Source organism: Aspergillus saccharolyticus (assembly GCF_003184585.1).
Source record: "Aspergillus saccharolyticus JOP 1030-1 unplaced genomic scaffold BP01scaffold_5, whole genome shotgun sequence".
In the NCBI taxonomy this organism is placed as follows: Eukaryota; Fungi; Ascomycota; class Eurotiomycetes; order Eurotiales; family Aspergillaceae; genus Aspergillus; species Aspergillus saccharolyticus.
Genome location: NW_020290615.1, coordinates 374,562 through 395,727, shown reverse-complemented (window position 1 = coordinate 395,727; position 21,166 = coordinate 374,562). Strand labels below are relative to the sequence as shown.

The 21,166-nt window shown below is 53.6% G+C and overlaps 9 protein-coding genes across 9 annotated transcripts; 4 read left to right on the top strand and 5 right to left on the bottom strand.

Annotated features, from left to right (window-relative positions):
• Positions 1–93: 93 nt before the first annotated feature.
• On the top strand, positions 94–4,435 carry BP01DRAFT_175950 (uncharacterized protein). The gene is made up of 8 exons (XM_025570824.1): positions 94–1,153; positions 1,207–1,260; positions 1,308–1,481; positions 1,536–1,560; positions 1,615–2,220; positions 2,281–3,707; positions 3,758–4,287; positions 4,337–4,435. Exons 1-7 carry the CDS (start codon positions 178–180, stop codon positions 4,102–4,104), a joined length of 3,609 nt encoding a protein of 1,202 aa, XP_025434066.1. The 5' UTR covers positions 94–177; the 3' UTR covers positions 4,105–4,287; positions 4,337–4,435.
• Positions 4,263–5,005, top strand: BP01DRAFT_175985 (G-protein alpha-subunit). The gene is made up of 3 exons (XM_025570825.1): positions 4,263–4,287; positions 4,337–4,480; positions 4,551–5,005. Exons 2-3 carry the CDS (start codon positions 4,469–4,471, stop codon positions 4,887–4,889), a joined length of 351 nt encoding a protein of 116 aa, XP_025434065.1. The 5' UTR covers positions 4,263–4,287; positions 4,337–4,468; the 3' UTR covers positions 4,890–5,005.
• A 935-nt stretch (positions 5,006–5,940) lies between these two features.
• Positions 5,941–7,721, top strand: BP01DRAFT_290389 (putative tannase; the record flags this gene model as incomplete). Its single annotated transcript, XM_025571607.1, has 2 exons — positions 5,941–6,616; positions 6,679–7,721. The coding sequence occupies 2 exons, from the start codon at positions 5,941–5,943 to the stop codon at positions 7,719–7,721; spliced, it is 1,719 nt and encodes a 572-aa protein (XP_025434064.1).
• A 1,182-nt stretch (positions 7,722–8,903) lies between these two features.
• BP01DRAFT_379998 (Zn(II)2Cys6 transcription factor) lies at positions 8,904–10,500 on the bottom strand (the record flags this gene model as incomplete). The annotated part of the gene is made up of 2 exons (XM_025577191.1): positions 8,904–10,390; positions 10,461–10,500. The coding sequence occupies 2 exons, from the start codon at positions 10,498–10,500 to the stop codon at positions 8,904–8,906; spliced, it is 1,527 nt and encodes a 508-aa protein (XP_025434063.1).
• Positions 10,501–11,784: 1,284 nt separating this feature from the next.
• BP01DRAFT_290308 (acid protease) lies at positions 11,785–13,198 on the top strand (the record flags this gene model as incomplete). The annotated part of the gene is made up of 2 exons (XM_025571606.1): positions 11,785–12,428; positions 12,499–13,198. The coding sequence occupies 2 exons, from the start codon at positions 11,785–11,787 to the stop codon at positions 13,196–13,198; spliced, it is 1,344 nt and encodes a 447-aa protein (XP_025434062.1).
• Positions 13,199–13,498: 300 nt separating this feature from the next.
• BP01DRAFT_269164 (flavin monoamine oxidase family protein) lies at positions 13,499–14,389 on the bottom strand (the record flags this gene model as incomplete). The annotated part of the gene is made up of 2 exons (XM_025571376.1): positions 13,499–14,081; positions 14,124–14,389. Coding segments are annotated over 2 exons (849 nt in total), but the record flags the coding sequence as incomplete, so codon positions are not given.
• Positions 14,390–15,104: 715 nt separating this feature from the next.
• Positions 15,105–16,807, bottom strand: BP01DRAFT_353948 (fatty acid desaturase). The gene is made up of 2 exons (XM_025574310.1): positions 16,591–16,807; positions 15,105–16,538 (listed from the first exon to the last, which is right to left on the bottom strand). Exons 1-2 carry the CDS (start codon positions 16,791–16,793, stop codon positions 15,140–15,142), a joined length of 1,602 nt encoding a protein of 533 aa, XP_025434060.1. The 5' UTR covers positions 16,794–16,807; the 3' UTR covers positions 15,105–15,139.
• A 705-nt stretch (positions 16,808–17,512) lies between these two features.
• BP01DRAFT_389380 (uncharacterized protein) lies at positions 17,513–17,931 on the bottom strand (the record flags this gene model as incomplete). Its single annotated transcript, XM_025577917.1, has 2 exons — positions 17,839–17,931; positions 17,513–17,809 (listed from the first exon to the last, which is right to left on the bottom strand). The coding sequence occupies exons 1-2, from the start codon at positions 17,905–17,907 to the stop codon at positions 17,513–17,515; spliced, it is 366 nt and encodes a 121-aa protein (XP_025434059.1). The 5' UTR covers positions 17,908–17,931.
• Positions 17,932–18,498: 567 nt separating this feature from the next.
• Positions 18,499–20,429, bottom strand: BP01DRAFT_353947 (uncharacterized protein). Its single transcript, XM_025574309.1, has one exon. The coding sequence runs from the start codon at positions 20,029–20,031 to the stop codon at positions 18,937–18,939; it is 1,095 nt and encodes a 364-aa protein (XP_025434058.1). The 5' UTR covers positions 20,032–20,429; the 3' UTR covers positions 18,499–18,936.
• Between the last annotated feature and the right edge of the window lie 737 nt (positions 20,430–21,166).

Sequence of the window (21,166 nt, the reverse complement as noted above, 5' to 3'; positions counted from 1 at the left end):
GTGGTGGATGCCTGAAGACTGAGGCCAAGAGAGGACTATGAGAGCACGAGGCACGAGACATGAGGCTGAAATCCTTCCTTTCCCCTCATTCACGATCCAGCAGGTTTTGTGCACAATTACCGGACGAATGCACCTGTCTCGCAATCAATATGCAGCCAGGAAAGATGACATAAATTTATGACAATGACTCACGCACCAGCAGCCCTTTGTCACCATGACTACACAATCGGATGGATTTCCGCTCTACCCTTGGAGATGGCGGCGGCCACCGCCATGCTCGACGAAAGACACCCCGATCTGCCCACCAAACCCAACGATGACAACACTTACATTCTTGGTAGAATCCACGTCCACAATGTCGTGATTGCCTGTCTCCCTGCAGGTGTTTACGGCACGACCTCAGCTGCCACCATAGCGAGTCAAATTCGGTTGACATTCCCCGCAATTCGAGTCGGCTTGATGGTCGGCATTGGGGGTGGGGTGCCCGGAACCGCGGAAGACATCAGACTTGGAGATGTGGTCGTTAGCAAGCCAACCAGGGATCACGGTGGGATTGTACAATATGATTACGGCAAGTCCCTGGCCGGCGGGGTTTTTGCACGACAGGGGTTGCTGAACAAACCACCGCCTATCTTGGTGACAGCGATCTCTCGACTGCAAGCGGCACACCTCACGAGGCCAAGTCAAATCTCATGGCTAGTGTCGGCAGGCGCGAGGTCTTCCTGTTTCGCTTACCCGGGCGCTGACCGAGATCTACTCTTCGAAGCCGAGTATGACCACTTAAGTTCAGAGAGTACTTGCCACAACTGTGACAAGAGCAGACGCGTTGAGAGACAAAATCGAAATCTGCGGGACCCTGTCATTCACTACGGACTCATTGCCTCTGCGAACCAGGTGATGAAGGACGGACGCCTGCGGGACAAGTTAGCCCAGGAACTCGGCATACTGTGCTTTGAGATGGAGGCGGCAGGCCTCATGGACAGCTTTCCGTGTCTTGTTGTCCGGGGAATCTGCGACTACTCGGACTCTCACAAGTCGAAAGAGTGGCAGGGATATGCGGCGGCAACCGCCGCGGCTTACACCAAGGAATTGCTGTCAGTGATCCCTGCCAAACAAGTCGAGGATGAGCCATCAAGCCTCTCCGGCGTCTATGGTACGTAGTTGCGGGAGTACCCTACGAGTCTCTTGGCTAAGTGCATCGGTTAGCGCCATATCTTGATAGGGCGCGCTCGTCTCGGAGTGTGACTTCTCAGCGCAGCCGTAAGTGCCGCCCCCTGGCATGGCTTGACATCATCTGATTGCTCCAGAATACGATGAACAGGAGGAGCTACTCGAGCAGATCTCATCCTATCACTATGAACGAGTTCACAGAAGGCTTGCGCATAAACGACTGGCTGGTACTACTCAATGGTTCTTGGACAGTCGTGAGTTCAAAACATGGCTGAAGAGGCTATCGAACAAGCTTTGGTGTACTGGGAAAAGTAAGCGCTGGATGATATGTACTTGAATTGCTACTAATACTGACAATAATGCAGTTGGCTCTGGCAAGACAGTGATTGCGTGCGTAGCAATCATCTCCTTCTTGAAAAGGCCAAGCTAACACTCAATCGCCAGTGCGTCTGTGATTGAAGCTATCCGATATAATCCGGATAATACTCCTACAATATTTTTCTACTGCGAGAACGATCATGGCGACTCCCTAAGGGCCTCTTCGATCTTGTCTAGTCTAATCAGACAACTTTGTGAATTTCTGCACAAGAACCGGAGACCATGGCCAGTGCTACTGATGCAAGAGATTCGAAAGTCTTTCGGGAGCAAGAGAGTCATTCCCGATTTCGACGACTTGAAATACATCTTCCAAGAGCTTTTCGATCTTGTGCCAAGGGCAAGTTATGTCTTAGATGGTCTTGATGCATTGGACAACGACCAAAGCAAGCTTCTACTTACAGTCATTCGGTCGCTGTTTTCCGGAGCCGCAGAGCTCCAAGGTCAACGTATTGTCCTCTTCAGCAGAGACCAAATACCCGGTTATGTCAACATCGAGACGCTTATGCCTGGAATTGGTCGGATCTCGACTTCCGACAAATCAAACACGATCAGCGATATTCAAACCTACATAGACTACAGTATCAGGGACAAGACAATGTACCGGAAGCTCACGGATGATCCTCTCCTTGTAGAAGAGGTTCAGGATGTGCTACTGAGAGAATCAACTGGAATGTATGTCTCCGCCCTCATAGGCTTTGACCCCGGTTCTTGATGCTTACCTGTTGATGCAAGGTTCCTCTGGGTCCATCTTCAACTGGAGATTCTCTGGAGCACTTGTTTTACAGATGCGGAAGTTCGCTTAGCATTGCGCCAACTGCCCAAGGATCTTGAGGAGACATATCGACGATGCGCTGATCGGATAGGTGCGCAAGACAGCAGGGCGTTGAAAGTGCTCAAGTGGGTTAGCTTCGCCTCGCGACCTCTGCATCTTGAAGAGTTACGTGAAGCGGTCGCTTTTGAGAGGGAAGACACCACCTATGATAGCAACAAGCTTCCACGAGGTGACGTCATTATTGGTTCTTGCGCCAATTTGGTGGTGCTTGATCCAATAGATCTTTGCGTTCGATTTGCTCACCCTTCGATCAAGCAGTACCTTGCGAAGAATGGTGTCCCGGGCTATCAGTACTCTTTCGACAAGGATCAGGGTGAATTGGAATGCGGCGAGTTCTGCATTGCGTATCTCTCCTTCTCCAACTTCAGTCTTCAAGTCGAGCACAAGTGCGACGTAACGACAGAGGCTGTAGTCCCAAGCCCCGTGCTGCTTGCAGGGACAGCGCTGAACTCTTCTCTCAGGTACTTCTTTCGGCTGCCAAACGGCCCGAGACCGCCTAAACCTCTACACTTACGCAGCATTCGCACGCCGACTGTCCCGGATCGAAGCCAATACAGATTCCTCAATTATGCCATTTCGAACTGGACTTCCCAGACGCGGGATCTCACAAGGAACTCCCCAATGTGGGAGAAATTCGAGAAGCTCGCGACATGTTTTAACGAGACTTGGAACTTCCATCCATGGAAGCCTGGTGGTCGCTCCACCCGTTCTCAATTACATAGTCTTTTTGGATGGGCTGTGCGGGACAACCATTTTCCGCTTCTCTCTATAGCTCTCACTTGGAAGAGAGATATCCTGCAGATCTGCGATCTTCCATTGGTAGAAAAAGGTCTTCCCGCACTCCACGTTGCCATTAAGCTCAAGCATAAGAGCATCATCGAAGCTTTGTTACAAATATGCAATGTCAACCTCGTGGATACCGAGCTGTATTCCCCCCTGCACCACGCCATCGCTCAGAATGACACCGGAATGATAACCATGCTACTCGGCGCCAAGGACATAAAAGTGGACAATTTCACGCCTACATTGAGCACGCCGCTGTGTTTTGCAGCACGACTTGGACATTATGAGGTAGCAGAACTTATGATCAATAACGGAGCTACAGTAAGTTCGGCACCGACAATTCTGCCTCTGTGGTGGGCGGCGAATTATGGACACACGGAGCTCGTAAAGCTCCTCGTCCGCCACGGAGCGAGCTTTTGGGATTTGGACAGGAACGGCCGGTACCTTCTTCGAATTGCTGAAACAGACAAGAAAGGGGAGATGGCTGCTCTCCTGCGCGAACTTGCGAGGGTTCCAGCTGGCCGACACAGACTCCTAATCCTGGGTAGGTCTAATTCGCCTGTCTCTTACCGCTACTGCTCACAACAAGTATAGGTGCTGCGGAGTCCGGAAAATCAACAATCGTGAAGCAGATGAAAGTCCTATACATGAAAAAATACACGCCCGAAGAATTGGCCCTATACCGTTCAATAGTGTATAAGAACCTCCTCGACTCTGCGGACGCATTGCACATGGCTGTTCGCGAGTCGGGATTGTTCTTTCACAGCGAGGAGGCTCAAATTTATTCATCTTGGTTTCCGCTGTCGAAGAAATGCCTTCTGCCAGATGAGACTTTCGAGTCGGGAACCTCTAAAGCAGTATCAGCTTGGTGGCATGATCCCGTCATTCCCTTGCTCATGGAGCAGCGAATGCAATTCTATCTGATGGACTCGGCACCCTAGTCAGATCCCAGCGGACTCCGTGCCGTTTGGATGAGTCACTGACATCTGTTTTAGTTTATTCGACAATGTTGAGCGGATAACGGCTCCCGGTTACCTACCTACGGAGGCGGATGTGCTGCGAGCCAGGATGAAAACTACGGGGATATACGAGACCCAGATCTCCATTGGCTTTACAAATTTGAAGTGAGTTCACCATCTCGGCACAATCTCTTCCCGCCACTGATATGTGTAGTGTGTACGACGTTGGAGGCGCCAGAAGCGAACGAAAGAAGTGGATTCATTGCTTCGAGAACGTCTCAGCCATTATCTTCTGTGTTGGGATGAGTGAGTACGACCAGGTTCTGCTAGAGGATTCCAACCAGGTATGGGCTTAGGTGCAGTTCTAACCTCTCTGTGCCGGAGGGGTTCAATCCTCCTCATGTTTCTTTTGCTGACTAGAAATTCAGAACCGAATGATGGAAAGCATACTACTCTTCGACTCGATTGTCAACTCGCGATGGTTCCTGAAAACAAGCATAATCCTTTTCATGAATAAGATCGATCTCTTCAAAGAGAAGCTGCCTCACTCTCCGCTTGAAAAGCATTTCCCGGACTACAAAGGCGGTGCCGACCTCAACAAAGCAGCCAAGTACGTTCTCTGGCGATTTAATCAAGTAAATCGCGCCCATCTGCACCTCTACCCGCACCTCGTGCAGGCTACCGATACCAGCAATATGGAGATTGTATTGAAGGCTGTGGAGGAGACGATTTCGCAAAATGCATTGAGGGATAGCGGGGTGGTGTAGGCGAGTTGGGCGACGGAGATGGTGAACATCGTCTTGCTGGCGGCGGATTACGTCGTGCGCAGCATGCAGTCACCGAACCACGTAATCCTCGTACTTTCAACAGCAAAGCGAGTGATCTGGTAGGACCGACCAGCGGTCGGACCTCGAGGTCGCCACGGGTGCAGCTCCCTCCGCAATAAAGCTGCAGGTCAGAGTTCAGCCACGAAGCTTGTGGAAAAAAGCTCATCCGTCTTAACATGCAGATGTGCGGGGGTGAAGAGGGGAAAGAGGGGGATTTGCAATTGGGAATTGATTATCTTCCCAACTTTGCACGTTATTCCGACCCCCGACCTCCGACCTCCGGCTCTTTCTGTCCCACAATCGAGACTCCGTGCTTCGAGCATTTCTAGAGACGCGGCTGTTTCGCCCCACAGCAACCAGGAAATTTTCCTGAATCCGGAGACCCCGCGCTTCTCCACACATCACCCCGGAATCATGGGAGATTTGTGGGGATGACCGAGGAAAGCTTGCAAATCCTTCCAGAACTGGCTCGACGAAGCTGTTCTGCCAATGCGTTCAGTCCAACGCATTCGCATCGCCAGCTGTTGCATCTAAATTTGCCGTGTAGCAGATTGAGTGAGTAGGATGGATGATCAGCATACGCAAGGGTCCAATTGCCTTCTGAACCCTTAATTCAAAGGACGTGATGGTCGAGAACTAGAGGTAATACAGTTTCATCGCAAGCAGTGTTTCGTATTGGCTCTCGGAGATTTAGGAGATCACTGCTTGACATGGATAGCGTCCTGTGGAGCTGGAAATTAGAAGAAGGACAATTTGTGGGGAAGCATGCAGCTATCTTCAAAGATAGCCAAGCTGAACCGACGATCCCACATTTTGCATCATCTGCTCAAAGACTGCAAAAGCTTCGGGTCAAAGGAAGTGATCATTGGAGGGTAATTGGCTCCGAATCTAATATAAAGCTCTTCATTCCACCCTCCGGATTTCCACTCTTCATCGTCAGCCCTTCTGTTCTTCTACCCATTCCAGCTCTTTCCTATACCCTCTAGTAGAGATGCGCTCGTCTCTCTGGATCCCCTTGACGGGGCTAGCAGCATTCGCTCATGGAGCCAGCTTGAGTGACATCTGCACCACCAGCTACGCCAAAACTGCCTTCCCAGCCACCGATTACGTTCCCGGAATCACCCTCGATCCATCCTCCATCACCACCGCGCTCGTCACCAACAGCTCCGTAACGAGTGACTTCTTCCCCTCCTCCGTCATTGATTACTGCAACGTCACTTTCGCATACTCGCACAATGGCCGCGATGACCAGGTCTATCTTCAGATATGGTTGCCCGACCCGTCTGTCTTCCAGAACCGGTGGCTATCTACTGGAGGCGGTGGTTACGCTATCAACTCCGGATCCAACTCCTTGCCTGGAGGCATCATCTACGGTGCGGCGTCTGGTCTCACGGACGGCGGCTTCGGATCCTTCGATACCCAAGCCGATGCCGCCATGCTGCTGGCCAACTACACCCTGGACTACGAGACCCTCTACATGTTTGCATACAAAGCACACTGGGAACTCACGAAGATTGGCAAGGAGTTTACCCGAAATGTCTATAACCTGACCGAGAGCGAGAAGCTGTACGCGTACTATCAGGGCTGCTCCGAAGGAGGTCGCGAAGGCTGGAGTCAGGTCCAGCGATACGGAGACGAGTGGGATGGAGCTGCCATCGGCGCGCCAGGTAAATCCATAAACCACACCCCCGCCAACTGCGCATTGAGTACTAACACTCTCGCCTTCTAGCCTTCCGGTGGAGCTTCCAACAGACCCAACACTTGTGGAGCAACGTCGTCGAGCAGACCATTGGCTACTACCCGCCACCCTGCGAGCTGGAGAAGATCGTCAATGCGACCATTACCGCCTGCGACCCGCTCGACGGCAAGACCGACGGCGTCGTCTCACGCTCTGACCTATGCGCCCTCAACTTCAACATCAGCAGCCTGATCGGCGAGCCGTACTCGTGCGCCGCCAGCGGTGGAGGCTCCTACTCGAGTGCCGTTCCCGCACAGAACGGCACTGTCTCCGCCCTGGGCGTCCAGGTCGCGCAGACGATCCTCGACGGCGCGCACGACTCCGCCGGCAAGCGCGTGTACTTCTCCTACCAGCCGGCCGCCGCCTTCGACGACGCCGCGACGCAATACAACTCGACGACCGGGCAATGGGAGCTGGAAATTGACCAGCTGGGTGGCGAGTACATCGGCCTCCTGGTCTACGAGAACGGCACCACCCTCGACAGCCTCGCGGGCGTCACCTACGACACGCTCAAGTTCTGGATGATCTCCGGCCTCCAGGAATACTTCAGCACGCTGCAGACCACCTGGCCCGACCTCACCCCCTTCCACTCCGCCGGCGGCAAGGTCATCCATTTCCATGGCGAGGCCGACGCCTCCATCCCCACGGCCTCGTCGGTCCGCTACTGGGAGTCCGTCCGCAGCGTCATGTACCCCTCCCTTTCGTACAACGAGAGCACCGACGCCCTGAAGGAGTGGTACCGTCTCTTCTTGGTGCCTGGCGCAGCGCACTGCGCGACCAACGACGCCATGCCCAACGGTCCCTTCCCGAACAAGAACCTGGAGATTCTGATCGACTGGGTGGAGAGTGGCATCGTGCCGGTCACGCTGAACAGCACGGTGTTGCAGGGCGAGAACGAGGGCCAGGAGCAGCAGATCTGCGCGTGGCCGCTGCGGCCGCTGTGGAACGGCGACGAGATGGAGTGTGTTTACGATCAAGCGTCGATTGATACTTGGCATTACGATTTGGATGCCGTGCCGATTCCGGTTTACTAGGGTTGTCAATATACTATTAGTCATGTATATAGGGATCTGATTGTCGGTATGGACTAGGGTCGGTGAAATAGTTTGGGTAGGAGTCGAATGTCTAGTCATCTATCTTTACCGAGTAAGCTCTACGCTTACGCTTCGTGATTGTGTACATTAAACGAATGGGACATGCATCTGATGACTAACCGGTGTCTGCAGTTCGTAGATATCTATGTTCAGCTTCCACTATGGACCGTTTGTGCTGTATGTATATGATTGCTTTCCGATCCACATCGGTTCACCTTTCAGGAAGCTGCTCCGGTGACCTTCCAATGTCAGAGGCAAAATCATTTGCCAAAGCACAAGGCCTTTGTTGGGGAACTGGGCTCCAGCTTCCGATGAGTTCAAGTTTATATCCATTCCAGCTGATTGTGTTACCCAGTCCGGGAATCCCACCACCCCGAAGATTACAGCCAATGGCAGGATTGATAAACCTTTCAATGCAGCTTTTAATGCACATGAGTTGACATAACAAGCATAAAATGACTAACTTGTGAACTTAAACATCTCCTGCGACTCCCTGCGCGCAGTATTACGCGATTAGAAAGAGAATCTCCTCTTCCCATCTTCCCGCCCCCACCCTCCCCCCACCACATCCCAATTGCATCATCGAATGTGATGAATCTGGTTCATGTAGTGGAGGACCGATCTCTGGTAAGTCACGCTCTTCATGCACGCGGTGGACCGGGCCGAACAACCGACGTCCACAATTCATAACACGGCATGATGCATCTCAAGGACTCTGTACCTTACTGCAACCATCGCCAACTATACTACAATTATACAGTACTACTACACTCCCGTAAATCAACCATCTCCCAACCAGTCCTCGAATCCATCAGCCTGGACACCCACGATCGCATCGCGCGTGGAGTATCCAGCCCCCACGGGCCGGTGCAAGAAGGTGTACGAGGCGCTTTTAAGCTCCCACACGTCCGGTGAAGCTATATGAGGATCATGCAGATAGTGTAACTTAGTTTCAAAGCTTTTTCGTGTGTGGGTGATGATTCGAACCAAGCAATTCTCAATCCAACGATATGAGTTTAGTACTTAGTTTTCTGGCCATGCCGAGCAAGCGCACCGCACGTGGGCGTTTGAGCACACCACGCTGATATTTCAGAACGTCGAACGTGTCCAGTCATGTCATCATCACATAATAAGGATCCGCGAGATACCAGACAAACTTTCTGTCCAGTTCCTGGATTGTGACTCCCAGATTGCAGGCAACGCATCGATCGCCTTTGGGATATTTGCAAACAAGGTGTTCGAGTGAATGGCCTTCATGTAATGTATGAAGAACGCGCGATGTTCAGGCTCAGTGCTATCTGCAGCCGCGATGAAGCATGGCCAAACGAAGCCGTGGGCTCCCGGGTCGGTCGGGTGTGCCTGGCTGATCAAGCAGCGCAGCTCCTCGCGCAGGTGCCAGGAGCTTTCGTCAGACGTCAGCCGCAAGAGATAGATCTGAGCGCCAAGGGTAAATGAACGGCGGGCCAGCGAGAGCGTTTTGCCATGCTGAGCGTCGGAGTGCACATTGGGCGGCAACCATATCCCTGAGTCCACGGGGTTGCTCAACGCCTTCAGACCCTCATCCTTGTTGAGCAAGGACCGTCCCAGAAACGAAAACATGTCAGTCTGTCGTACAAGGAACTCGTGCAGCTCTGGGTGGCCAGATGATCTGACGTTCTTGGCCAAAGTGAACAACGTCTGCAGGAGGAAATAGGACTCCGGGCTACCAGTGACCGTCTCCCCAACGAGAAGTACAAGCAATGTTGCCCAGGTCACCGGGTTGAACACCTGATCGGGCGACCCAACGTTGGAGGCGCGTAACAGACGTGTTATGATAGCAGACCGATCGGCTTCCGCCGCTGCTTGTAACGCTGGCTGCCGGAGACCAATATGCTGAGCAGCTACAACCGCAACCGCTCGCTGAAGCACCTCATCCTGGCAAGCCATCGGGAGGATGAAATCCCGATAACCATTGGATATGTCTAGCAAGACCATGACCGGAGCGATGTTTTTGGCAAAATAATCGAATAGGCCAAGAGCTCGAGAGCTCAGAGATGCAATCCATGGTTGAAAAGACTGGTTCGTCCTTGGGGTAAGATATTCCGCTGTCTCGGTGTCAACGTGGTCGGCATCTCCCTCCAGCAATGGATCGATCGCAGATTCCTGAACAAGTGTCGCCTCATGGGCAGCAACAGCAGTCGAGGTCGTTGTTGCAACGCTTGGAAATTCGGTTGATCGTGCATAGTATGATCTCGGATCCGAGCCATCCGTACAGGGCAGAACGCAAGTCTCAGGCGACACCACGGAGGATCGTCCAACGGTATCAGCTCGCGTGTCGGCGGCCGCTTTCGCGACTGGCGGCGACGCGTGGTTCTTCTTGACCCTCTTCTTCCTCTCGTGACACCATCGAATTTGGGAGGATGCAATCGGAACGGAATCTTTGTATGCAGATTGCGGGTCGACATTGAGAACCGGAATGGCGCTGCCCTTCAGTTTCCCACGAGTTGCTACACCATTGCCGAATCGAAAGCGGCCGAGGCCACTACACTCAATCCCCTTCTTGAGACATTTTTGGCATGTGGGTTCAGCTTTATCGCAGACAATACGTCGTTTAGTACATTGACGGCATCCTATACAGATAAGCGAAAGTCAGCGGGAGGATCTCACGAGGTATTGTCAGAGGTAGGCATCCGCACATACCGCGTGATTTGGTGCTTGTTTCGGTGTCTGTCCCGGTCATTTAGACGGAGGACTGGCAACCGATGATTCACTATCATGCAATCATGTAGGATAATTTATTTGGGGGTCAGGAGCGCATGGGATTGGTGGAGCTGATCGTAGTGGGAATTCCGATGGAGAGTGGTTAATGTGTAGTTAGTGGGAGGGGGAGATGGAGAGATAAGGAGAATCCGAGGGAGGAGGATATCTCGGAACGGAACAACCCCGGCCGACATAAACGCGATACTTGGTTTCTTGTCACACTCCGGAGCACTGCATTTCACTTCTTGCACATGTACATACTGTACACAGTAGTACCCACAACTCCATCAAGGCACATGGCTCTGCATTAACCAGAAGCAGAACTTTATCTCCGTCACTACTGACCCTGTCAGTAACACAGATCACGGTGCCTGTCCCTTATGGGGCATTCCGCCCCGCATATCTGTCGATCTGAGCTTGAAGGAATCAAGCTTCTGTGATCATCCCTCAGTGACACTGGACCAGGTTCACGACCTGACACGGGATACTCGCATCCTCCTCTGAATAGGACCAGATAGGCCATGTTTCAGTTTGCTCTCCGGCTTGCACACAGTGGTGATCTTCTTACAGCCTGTGGTGGGTAGTTAGTATGGCTGCGGATGGCTTCAGCCCAACCGAGCGCTAAATTGCTTGCTCGGACTAATCCCTTAACCTGAAGAATTAATATGAAAGTCAATTTGGAGGGCCCAGGAGACCGGCGGCGATAGCAGCCAACCCTAGCAGGTTCCTGGCTTGATTGTTCACCCTATCATGGTGCAATATCAACTATACCCTTTGTCCGGCCAATCTCCTGCGGACTCCGACGCGCCTTGCTTGCTTATCGCTCGGTGGGCACAACGGTCTGCACCAATCCCCGCTCAGGCTGACGCAAACCCCACCATCGGCAATATCCATCATGGAAGAGGATCCACTTATTGCAGTGGAGTGGGGTGGTGGCACTGGAATAGTGGTGCTGCCTGCTGCTTGTTCCTGTCAAATCCGTCACTTGGAACTAGCAGCAATCTCTTTCACCCTCTCACGACTGCTCATGCATCATTTCAGACAGTCCTGACGAAATGAAGGGAGACTGGTCGGTGGTCTGCGCTAAGGACTAGCATGCAGATTCTCTTCCAAGCGGAGGTGACCGAGTCACCCGTACTATGAGGGTCTCCCACAGCGCGGTCGAAGTATAAAACCCACGCGCCATGCCCCTCTCCCTCGCTCCTCTCTCCATCACCATCTTCAGCAGTGCAAGAGACTTCTCTTTTCTTTCCCTCCCTTCACAATGCGCTTCACCGCTGGTTCCCTGGCTGCCGCCACCCTCCTTGCGGGTGCTGTCTCAGCTGCCCCGGCCCCCGCCCGTAACGGCCTGAGCAAACGGGTGTACAAGCCTACTCCCCTCGCCAGTCGTGCTAGCAGCAAGGCTTCGGCGAATGTCCTGGAATTGAAGAAGGTGAAGACTGCCAAAGGTGCGACAAGCCACAGCGCAGCTCGCCTGAAGAAAGGCAGCAGCAGCACCACCACCACGTCTGGAAGCTCCACCTTGATCTCGCTCATTGAAGGCGAGGAGTTTGCGACCTCCATCACCGTCGGCGGTGACTCCTTCGACGTCATTGTGGACACCGGTTCCAGCGATCTCTGGTTGGTGGAGGAGGGATTCACCTGCCTGAACGAGAACAGCCAGAAGGTCTCTGAATCCGAGTGCGCCTTCGGTTCTACCTGGACGCCTACCAGCTCCTTCAGCAAGATCTCCAACGAGGAGTTTTCGATCAGCTATGGCGATGGTGAGTTCGCCACGGGAGTCATGGGCAAGGATGAAGTTACGCTGGCCGGAATCAGCGTCGAGCAAGAAATGGCCGGTGTCACTGAGGCGTTCTGGGAGGGAGACGGTACCACCTCCGGCCTCGTCGGTCTGGCCTACCCTGGCATGTAAGTTGGCACCCAGCCTGACCCCCCACCGTGATGGTTGTGGCAAATGTTCTGATCCGGTGACCCACAGCACGAGTGCCTACAGCACCCGAACCTACCAGCAGGTGGAATATGACCCGATCATCACCACCCTGGTTGACGAGGGTCTCATCGACTCCTACTTTAGTTTGGCCATCGAGCGCGATGTCTCCGGTGCTGCGGGCTACATCACCCTGGGTGGTCTTCCGCCCGTCAACTATACCGACACCTGGTCATCCACCGATATCCTGGTGACCACCTACGATGGCCAGGATGAAGGCTATGCGTACTACACCATCGACATCGATGCCGTCACTTTGAGCGGCAAGTCGCTCACTGCTGCCGGTGGAAGCAGCATCCAGTACATTGTCGACAGCGGTACGACTCTGAACTACTACCCGACTACCATCGCGGATGAGGTCAACGCCGCTTTCTCCCCTGCCGCCACTTACAGCGAGGATGAGGGCGCCTACATCGTCGATTGCGATGCCACTGCGCCCGCGCACGGAATCACCATTGGTGGAACTACCTACATCATCAACCCCTTGGACATGATCCTCGACGCGGGAACCGACAGCAGCGGCAACACGGTCTGTATCTCTGGCATCGTGGACGGTGGCAGTGACTACAGTGAGGACATCTTCATCCTGGGCGATGTCTTCCTGAAGAACGTGGTTGCGGTCTTCGATGTCGGCGACGTGGAGCTCAAGTTCGCTCCTCGCGAGTTTTACGACTCCAATGACACTTACTAGTGCTTCGCCTTGGCGGGCGAGGGACCACTAGTCCGACTGGATTTACGAGTAGTATGGAAATGGATCAAAATGAGTGTGTTTCCGTTGATGTGGTGCGAAGAGATGTTAGGTCCCCGGAAGGACATGGCTGCGCCGTGCTATTGTGTGTACATATGAACTTTGTATCTGGTGACAGAAAGGGTCATGGTTTCTACTGATAGTTGGGAGCATCCAGTAGGCTTATGGGTAAATTGATCGTGACATAATTAATTACTCCCTACAATCCCCTCTCCCGTTCTTCTCCTTAACCTTCAGCGACAACAACTCCTTCGAACAGACCATCGCTGCCCTCGTCCCATCCTCAATCGCTCCATCAATAAACCCCCTCCACCCCCTCGGCCAATCCGCACTAGCAAAGACCACATTCCCATGTCTCTGGCGCAATTTCCCCAGCGCCTCATCCAACAACCCCGGTGGTGGATAGAACCATGCCCCGCGAGTATACGGATCCTTCACCCAGTTATGGAACACGAGGCGCCGCACATTGATGACCTCGGGGTTGGGATTGCGCACCTGCTGCAGCGTCTCCTCGACATCCTCTTCGGGCTGGAGGCCGTTCTCCGCGGGCCCGAAACATACCAGCGTCGGGTAGCCGGCAGGGGTGGCGCCGACGGCATTCGCATAGATCAGGTTGTTGTAGGGATAGTTGATCCCGTCCCAGGAGCGTAGCTCTTTGTTGTTCACTTCGGCATAGAGTTTCGTGCACCCGTTGACGTGGCCAGTTTGAATAGCCGCCGCGCGCGTTTCATCGAGCGGTGGGATGAACGAGACGTCTTGCGGGACGTTGAGGGGGATTGTGCAGACGACGCGGGCGGCGGTATAGGAGGATGTGGTTCGTCGGATTCTGACCTCCTGTCGCAGGGGCAGTAGTCACAGTCACAGTCACAGTCCCATCCCCGCACCAACAACCCGCTGCACCGGACAGCTCAAGCATACGACAGATTCCCCGTCTCCAGCGCCTCCTCCAGGAACAAACTGATACTCCTCCTGATAATCCTGCAGCCCCTGAGAAGTGTGATGACGCAGCGCCCACCAGTGCAGGAACTTCACGAAACTCGTCGTCTCGAGACTCCCGCCGGAGGTCGTGAGCACGTAGCCCAGAATCGCCGCGCGTTCGTTAGGGCTAATCGCCGCCTCGATCTGCATAGGTCTCTGGCTGCGGTCAGTCCGCAATATCCTGCTCCAATTACAATCACGTCGTAGTGGCTGTGCTCGGAGAGCCGCTATGGGGCTGGATGACACCTTCTGAGGCGAGGTCCTGGGTTAGGCCGTGTCGGCGGTCCAGTGGTATCCATCTTTGCTGGGCATCTTGTTGGTCTTGGAGAAGACGGCACCCATGCAGCCGGTGTAAGGCAGGTAATTAGGTTGTGATTTTCAGAGGTGAGACAACAATGAGTAGGATTTATATGCACATGTCTCTCAGGGTCTTCTACAATCTCAACAATCCCCGGGTCGAATTCCTTGCGTATTCATCTACAGGATTAGCACGCCTGTATAGAATCTCGCATCATCGTTTGCATCAAAACCAGGCATCCTATGACAGTTTTCCCCTCACGCGTCCCACCAGAATGGCAAGTCGACTGTTGTGGCAGAGTCAATAGCCTCAGTCATTTGCCCAATCGTGTGGACGACATTAGGGCTGCGTTTGGCTATGCAGAACCGACCTCCGCAGACCCAGTCGATATCTCTCACCCTTCGACAACTTTGAAGACGACGCAATGCAGAAATGGCCAAAAGCAAGCTGAACTGGGGAAATTCTTGACCTAGCAGTTGAACTCTGCGGGTAGGAATTGTACGAAATTACGCTGATCGTCGCCGTTACCAGGAATGGGACCCTATCTAGCACGTCGTAGTAAACACACCACACCACGATTCGACTATCCTATCGACTCAATTCACATATTAGTGCACATCCCCACTCGCAATCCTCCCCGCAACAACCCTCCGACACTCTGCCAAAATGGCCGCCTGCCTGCCCACCTCCGCCAAGCTCCCCACCACCTTACGATTCCCCCCGACAAACCCATACAGGGCATACGGAATGTCCACCTCCGAGCAAAACGCCAGCACCAACTGCTGCACCCTGCGCAGATTATGCCGCGGCACGCGGGGAAACAGATGATGAATCGCCTGGAACTGCAATCCCCCGTGCACCCAGTCCAGCCACTCCGGACAGTCCACATCCATCGTCGTGCGGAGCATGCGCTGCGGGAACGACTCCGCGGGGCCTAAATCCGCCGTCGACATCGCGAAATGCGACAGCGTGAACTGCACATGCAGCGGCATGGTGACTGCATGGCTGAGCAGGACAAACATCACCCTGGTCCCCACGGTGGGCAAGGAGCGGTACACGATCCCGTACCCGAACCAGCCCCAGAAGAGCAGGTTGCCTGCGATTTCGAAGTAGCGGTGCCACCAGGCAGGCCCCTTGCGGGGTCCCTGACCTTGAATCAAGAAGATCCAGGATTGGACGTACAGGTTGAAGCGCCCGAACATCAGGATGATGTAGTACAGGTAGGCCTGGTAGGGGACGAGGCGCTGGGCGAGAGGCGTGTACGGCATCAGACGCTCGTGGTAGGAGGAGAAGAGACTGCCCAAGAAGCGGTGGTTGACGGCCAGGAACGGGAGGTGCTGGTTGTCCGGGTCGTGGGCGGGCGAGTTGGTGACCAGGTGGTGCACGTTGTGCGTGCGTTTCCACCAGCCCAGCGAGAGCCCGCCGATCGGGGCCGCGATGATCATCCCGAGTAGGTTGTCGAGGAGGAAGTCGTGCGTGATGGCCATGTGGGCGGAGTCGTGCGCGGCGAAGACCATCTGCGACCAGAACCAGCCGAGGAAGACGGCGCTCGTGCAGTACCATTCGAGGCGGAGGAAGACGAGCATGATGCAGAAGAGCAGGGCGCAGCGGCCAAACTCCCACGCGTAGGCGCTGTAGTTGCACTGGTAGAGCCCTTCGGCTTGGATCTGCGCGTGCAGGCGGCGGTATCGCTCGATGATGGTCGACTGCGTGGGCGCGTCGAGGGAGGGATACCGGTCCAGCGTCAGGCGGATCTCCTCTTTGGTTTGCGCGTTCAGGAAGGCTAGTTCTTCCGGGGTGTTGCGGTCGGACGATAGTTGGGGGAGTTCGGGGAGATGATGGTCTTGCTCGTGATAATTTATTGGGCTGTTGGGGCCACTCTTGGTATTCTTCGTATGCCCATGCTCCGGGTCTCTCTGGATGGGAGGCACCAGATTCCGCCAACGGCCTTCAATCCTTCCAATCTGGTACCGGTCGATCAATTGGCGGGTTTCGGCTGAGTGCATCCTATGTAGATCTGTTCAATTACTGTCCAGTGGACTTGGATTGAATCACGTACACAACGAATTCATCCGTCGCATCCTTCCCGATGAAATGCTGGATGGGCTTGTAACCCCCCGGGTGGTAAGGCAGCCATGCATCGACCCGGAGGACTTTCTGGTCTATTATGACGATCGCCTGGCCTTTGACGATTAGATCCTCAATCTGCTGGACTGAGAAGATTTGCTCTTTTCCTGAAGACGCATTGCTAGAGGTACCCATGATTAAAGTTGTAGATGTAATGCGGGTTCATTGAAGGACAAACCGTGGATGTCGTCGGCTGGAAAAGGACGGGCCGATGCCGAGTTCGGGTCTCGGAAACAAGGGGCTTCTGAACACGTCATCCACTCAGAAGGATTCCATTTCATCCTCAAGGCTATGATTCATAGATGGAATTGCAGATCATGATTTTCCAAACTGCCGTTAACAGCCAGATTATATAGACTGCAGAGCCCTCCACAAGTCACAACACCACCCACTGCACAGAACAGAAGGATTGTGGGGACAGGTGTTAGTGCACTGGTTAGGGCGTGGCTAAACACTGCCTGGGGGACAAGCTTTGTCCAAGACGGCCCTGCCCTGTGGAGGCGTTGAAAGGAAAACAATCTTAACATTATTCAGGGTTCTTTCATCGATCGTCTAGTGCATGTAGTTATTTCCAAATTGACGGCATGTCCCTCCCCATTTGAGGGTGGATTCTTTTACTCCTTGTGCAGAAAGAGTTACCAAAAGGCTAGTGGTAGTGACATATACTAAGCTTACTGTGCGTGGTATAGAACATGCATTGCGTATCGAAACATTCCGCGCAAGAAACTTTGTAGGCAACCCCTGCTCTGCATACAACCCCAGCATACTGCACGGAGGTAGCTCAAAGAAGTAGTGGAGCACCACCACACAATCATTCTCACAAGATCTGCACCGGGAGACTCGTCGACAGCCCATCAAGATCCTCCATCGTCAGAAGCGAAAAATGACCGATCGACATACAATCCACCAGAGCAGTGGCCCACCGCCCGAACCCTACTGTAATCCGGTCCGCAGCCGGCGCGGGACATCGACAATCTCGGGCTCGCGTTGCGCTGCAGGAACCCCGGCAGGTCCAGCTTCTCAAAGCGGTGCTGCGCGATCTCGTCGAAGTCGAGGATCTCGGCCCCAGAAAAAGCCCGGGACGAAGACCGTCGCGCCGATTTCGGCGGCCGGCGAGCAGGCGGACGTTTGGGAAGGTTCAGCCGAAGAGGCTGGCGATGGAGACGTCGCTCGTGCCGACTTTGCTGGTGCGGCCGGTAGGAGTGCCGTCCCAACGGAATCCATGCAGGCAGCACTGCGAGATGGACATTGTGTGTTGAAACAGGGCTGGGTGGTGGTAGAGGGGATATCAAGGGGGTTCCGGTGGTTTTGCTGCCCTCGGAGGGGGATTTTTATTACTAGTCACCCCCGCACTTCACCGGTTTAGTGTCGATTCTCCCGCCGACCATTGATGAGCGCTGACCAATTAACCAGGGTCAGATACTGCACATTTCCCGTGTTGAAAGATGCAGTCTGGGGGCGTAATTGCTTTATTCGTCAGACGTGGCCAATAATGGCGTGATAGTCTCTTCCTCGCCTGCAGAAACTGCCCAGTGGCTTACTACTAGTGGCATTTCAGGGTCTAGCTTGCGATTCCCTGTTACTCGGGGGAAAGGCGAGTCACGGTCGGTTGAGTGTAGTAAGAGAAATGGATGAACCAGCGCCTCTCTACCTGTTCCTCATCAGAGCAGGATTGTAGAGTCGGATTATTGCCAATACATGGTACGGTCACACTGGCAGCGATGATGCACTCTTCCCATATTATACATGGACCATCGCACTGCTGCAGAGGTAGCAGAATAATACTCCATCATAAATCATTCAGAGTAAAGGATGCGATCGCTCGGGATAGCGACATCTCACGGTATCCTTATTTCAAGCGGGACGAGTCTAACGTAGCTGGGGGTCCACAAAAAGATGTCAATAGTGATCTGGATGCATCAGCTAGGCATGTGGATGAGTATAATACATAGGTACCAAAAAGTCAGAGACTCCACATGGAAGGACGTGATAAGAGGCTTGAGAATGGAATGGCTGACAATGGCTGGGTAGTGCACAGAGCGGTATCATCGAAGAAGATATCTCGGAGGGTACCGTCGGCCCCGAAACGCCCTTCGGATCTTAAGTTAAGAAGACCGTCCCAACGCAAATATAATAAACGTTCGTAGTAGTAGAGAAAAATTATATGTTCAGCGTGCATCGTTTTGTCAATGACGACCGCCATGTTTTACAGTTACTGGACTCGCGGATCAATGGAGACCTGATCGACTTAATCAACCCAGTACAACGGATTGGCCAATCATAACTCCAGAGAACACGCATGAATCGTCGCCGTCACGGTGGCGTAGATCGTGGAAGTGACCACCTCGAGATCTTCGGCGCTGCTGGCTATGGGCGTAGTGGTGGGAGTGCGGTGCGGGATAACTGCGCCTGACACAGCACTGGACGAGACCGGAACCCGAATCGAGCTCGACTGAGGCGCGCTTGAGCTAGGTCCGACACGTGCTTGACTGGATGGAGTGGCCACAGGCGTAGCGATCACAGGGACCGATAACGAAGAGAGCGAGGAGATGGGGGAGGGTGGGATGACGGAGTTCGAGGACAGGCTCTTCGACGGCACTGGGGCGGAGCTGCTGTGGACCGGTACAGCGCTGGAACCATGGGAAGTCGACACCGCAATCACGCTGCTCGAAGACGCAATGGTCGCGGGGATGGAGGATGGAGTCGAGGTCGGAGTCGACACCGCGATCACGCTGCTCGAAGAGGCAACGGTCGCAGGGATGGAGGATGGAGTCGGGGTTGGCGTCGACGAGGATGAGTCCACGCGGGGTACCGAGCAAGTGACTTGAACAGGACCAGTCAAGGTGATATCGTCAAAGTTGACTTCGGAAGCATCCGCGAAGCGTTCACCCGAGCAAGTGAAATCTAGTAGCAACTGATGGGTGGTGCTGGTGGCCGTCCACTGGCCGGTGATTTGTGTCCAGGCACTGCTCACCGAGGTGAGCGCGCCAAATGCGACCAAATTGCTAGGTGCTGCGGAGTCCATATAAACGCCCAAAACACAAGTTCCAGTGCCAACGGATATTAGCTGCCAGGACAAGCCGAAGGTATAGGCGTCGCCCACCACCAGGCCAGTCAGTGTCTGTGAGAGGCCGTTGGAGGCTAGGTCGCCGTTGATCGCTAAGACGTAGTTGCCATCAGGAGCGCTCGTATCCCAGAAAGTGTCGTACACACTGCCCGCAGCTCCATTCGCAATAGTCCAGTCCGTGGTTCCATCTTCGAAGGAGGGATTCTGGACCGCCTGTGGGTAGCTGTAGGTGCAGACCCCACCACTGATGGCAGAGACAGTGGTCACGAAGAAGCCCACCACCGCTGCTTTGAGGGTCATCTGCATATCGGGATCCCACTTGTACTGTATGCCGTGGATGTCCGGGGAAAGGAGCGAAGTACGGTAAATGTGCCAAGCAAGGCGAGGATGAAACGAGAGGAGGGATGCTGGATCCGGACAGGAGATGTCAAACGAGCGACTTGATCCAGATGTTCCAAAGCCTCTTTCGCAAAGATAATTCCGAGAGGGAATGGGCCCCTTTTAAAGAATGGTTCAAGGTGGTCGCCAGAAACTTCCCAATGTACGATCAATCCGAGCTCTGGAGAGCCGGCAAAAACAAGCGACAAGCGATCTAATCGCGTGCTTCATCTTCGGTAAGCACGGATTTCAGCAATATTTTCGTGGTGGGAGGTTCATTGCGTTCATTCATGGTTTTCTCGCTGATCAGACACTCTTGATCAGACGTAAGTTCAAACAACTATGAGTTCAAATGACTCGTTGTCAGACACCGGAAGAGCGGGGAGTCACATGATCAGCAGACGATCCGAGCGACCGCGCAAAAACTCCCCAAGACAAACCAAGCAAACCACGCAAACCACGTGTGCTTCTCCGCCCCCCAGCAATCCCTGGACCAAAAGTATTGGAAAGAAACTACTACTACTAGTCCAGCAATGGACAATTGCCCCCATACCCTAACACGTCTGATCCAGGGGTCGACCACTGCCCTGTTCCGACCAAGTACAGCTCTTGACAAGCATGATGTTGCTGCCTAGGTCGCTGTTGGAGTAACTGGACCCTTCGTTAGACTAGTAGTAGGTTTCTAGCATGTGCATCAAATAGCACGACCCTCACATATGACTGCGCAATAGGGCTGCATGGAGAGCCAGGAGATGAATTGCGATATTTGTTATCTCACCGAGGTATGTACCCGTGCAAGGCAAACAAGCTGTTAGCGAGCGAAAGGAAGATTTTGGAAGAGAACCCGCATTACTCTACTAAATATACCCTCCATGTGAAGGAATAGACTCCATGAGGGATAATGCTGCACTGTACAATGCTCGCTATATCTGCGTGATGTGTCCTGGTGGCGATTTCTACACTCATATGAATGTAGGAAGAAATAGACCAGGAACTACATGCCGCGGGAAATCATGTATGCATTTATGGGCTTCTCGAAGATAGACAGTATATCCAAATCCGC

What these genes read in the sequence shown, in the direction of transcription:
- BP01DRAFT_175950 (XM_025570824.1), top strand. Translation starts at nt 178, where the DNA reads ATGACAATGACTCACGCACCAGCAGCCCTTTGTCACCATGACTACACA. An exon ending in AAGCCTCTCCGGCGTCTATG is followed by an intron (nt 1,154 to 1,206) that starts GTACGTAGTTGC and finishes TGCATCGGTTAG; the next exon opens with CGCCATATCTTGATAGGGCG. An exon ending in GCTTTGGTGTACTGGGAAAA is followed by an intron (nt 1,482 to 1,535) that starts GTAAGCGCTGGA and finishes ACAATAATGCAG; the next exon opens with TTGGCTCTGGCAAGACAGTG.
- BP01DRAFT_353948 (XM_025574310.1), bottom strand. Translation starts at nt 16,793, where the DNA reads ATGGGTACCTCTAGCAATGCGTCTTCAGGAAAAGAGCAAATCTTCTCA. An exon ending in GCGACGGATGAATTCGTTGT is followed by an intron (nt 16,539 to 16,590) that starts GTACGTGATTCA and finishes AGATCTACATAG; the next exon opens with GATGCACTCAGCCGAAACCC.
- BP01DRAFT_353947 (XM_025574309.1), bottom strand. Translation starts at nt 20,031, where the DNA reads ATGCAGATGACCCTCAAAGCAGCGGTGGTGGGCTTCTTCGTGACCACT.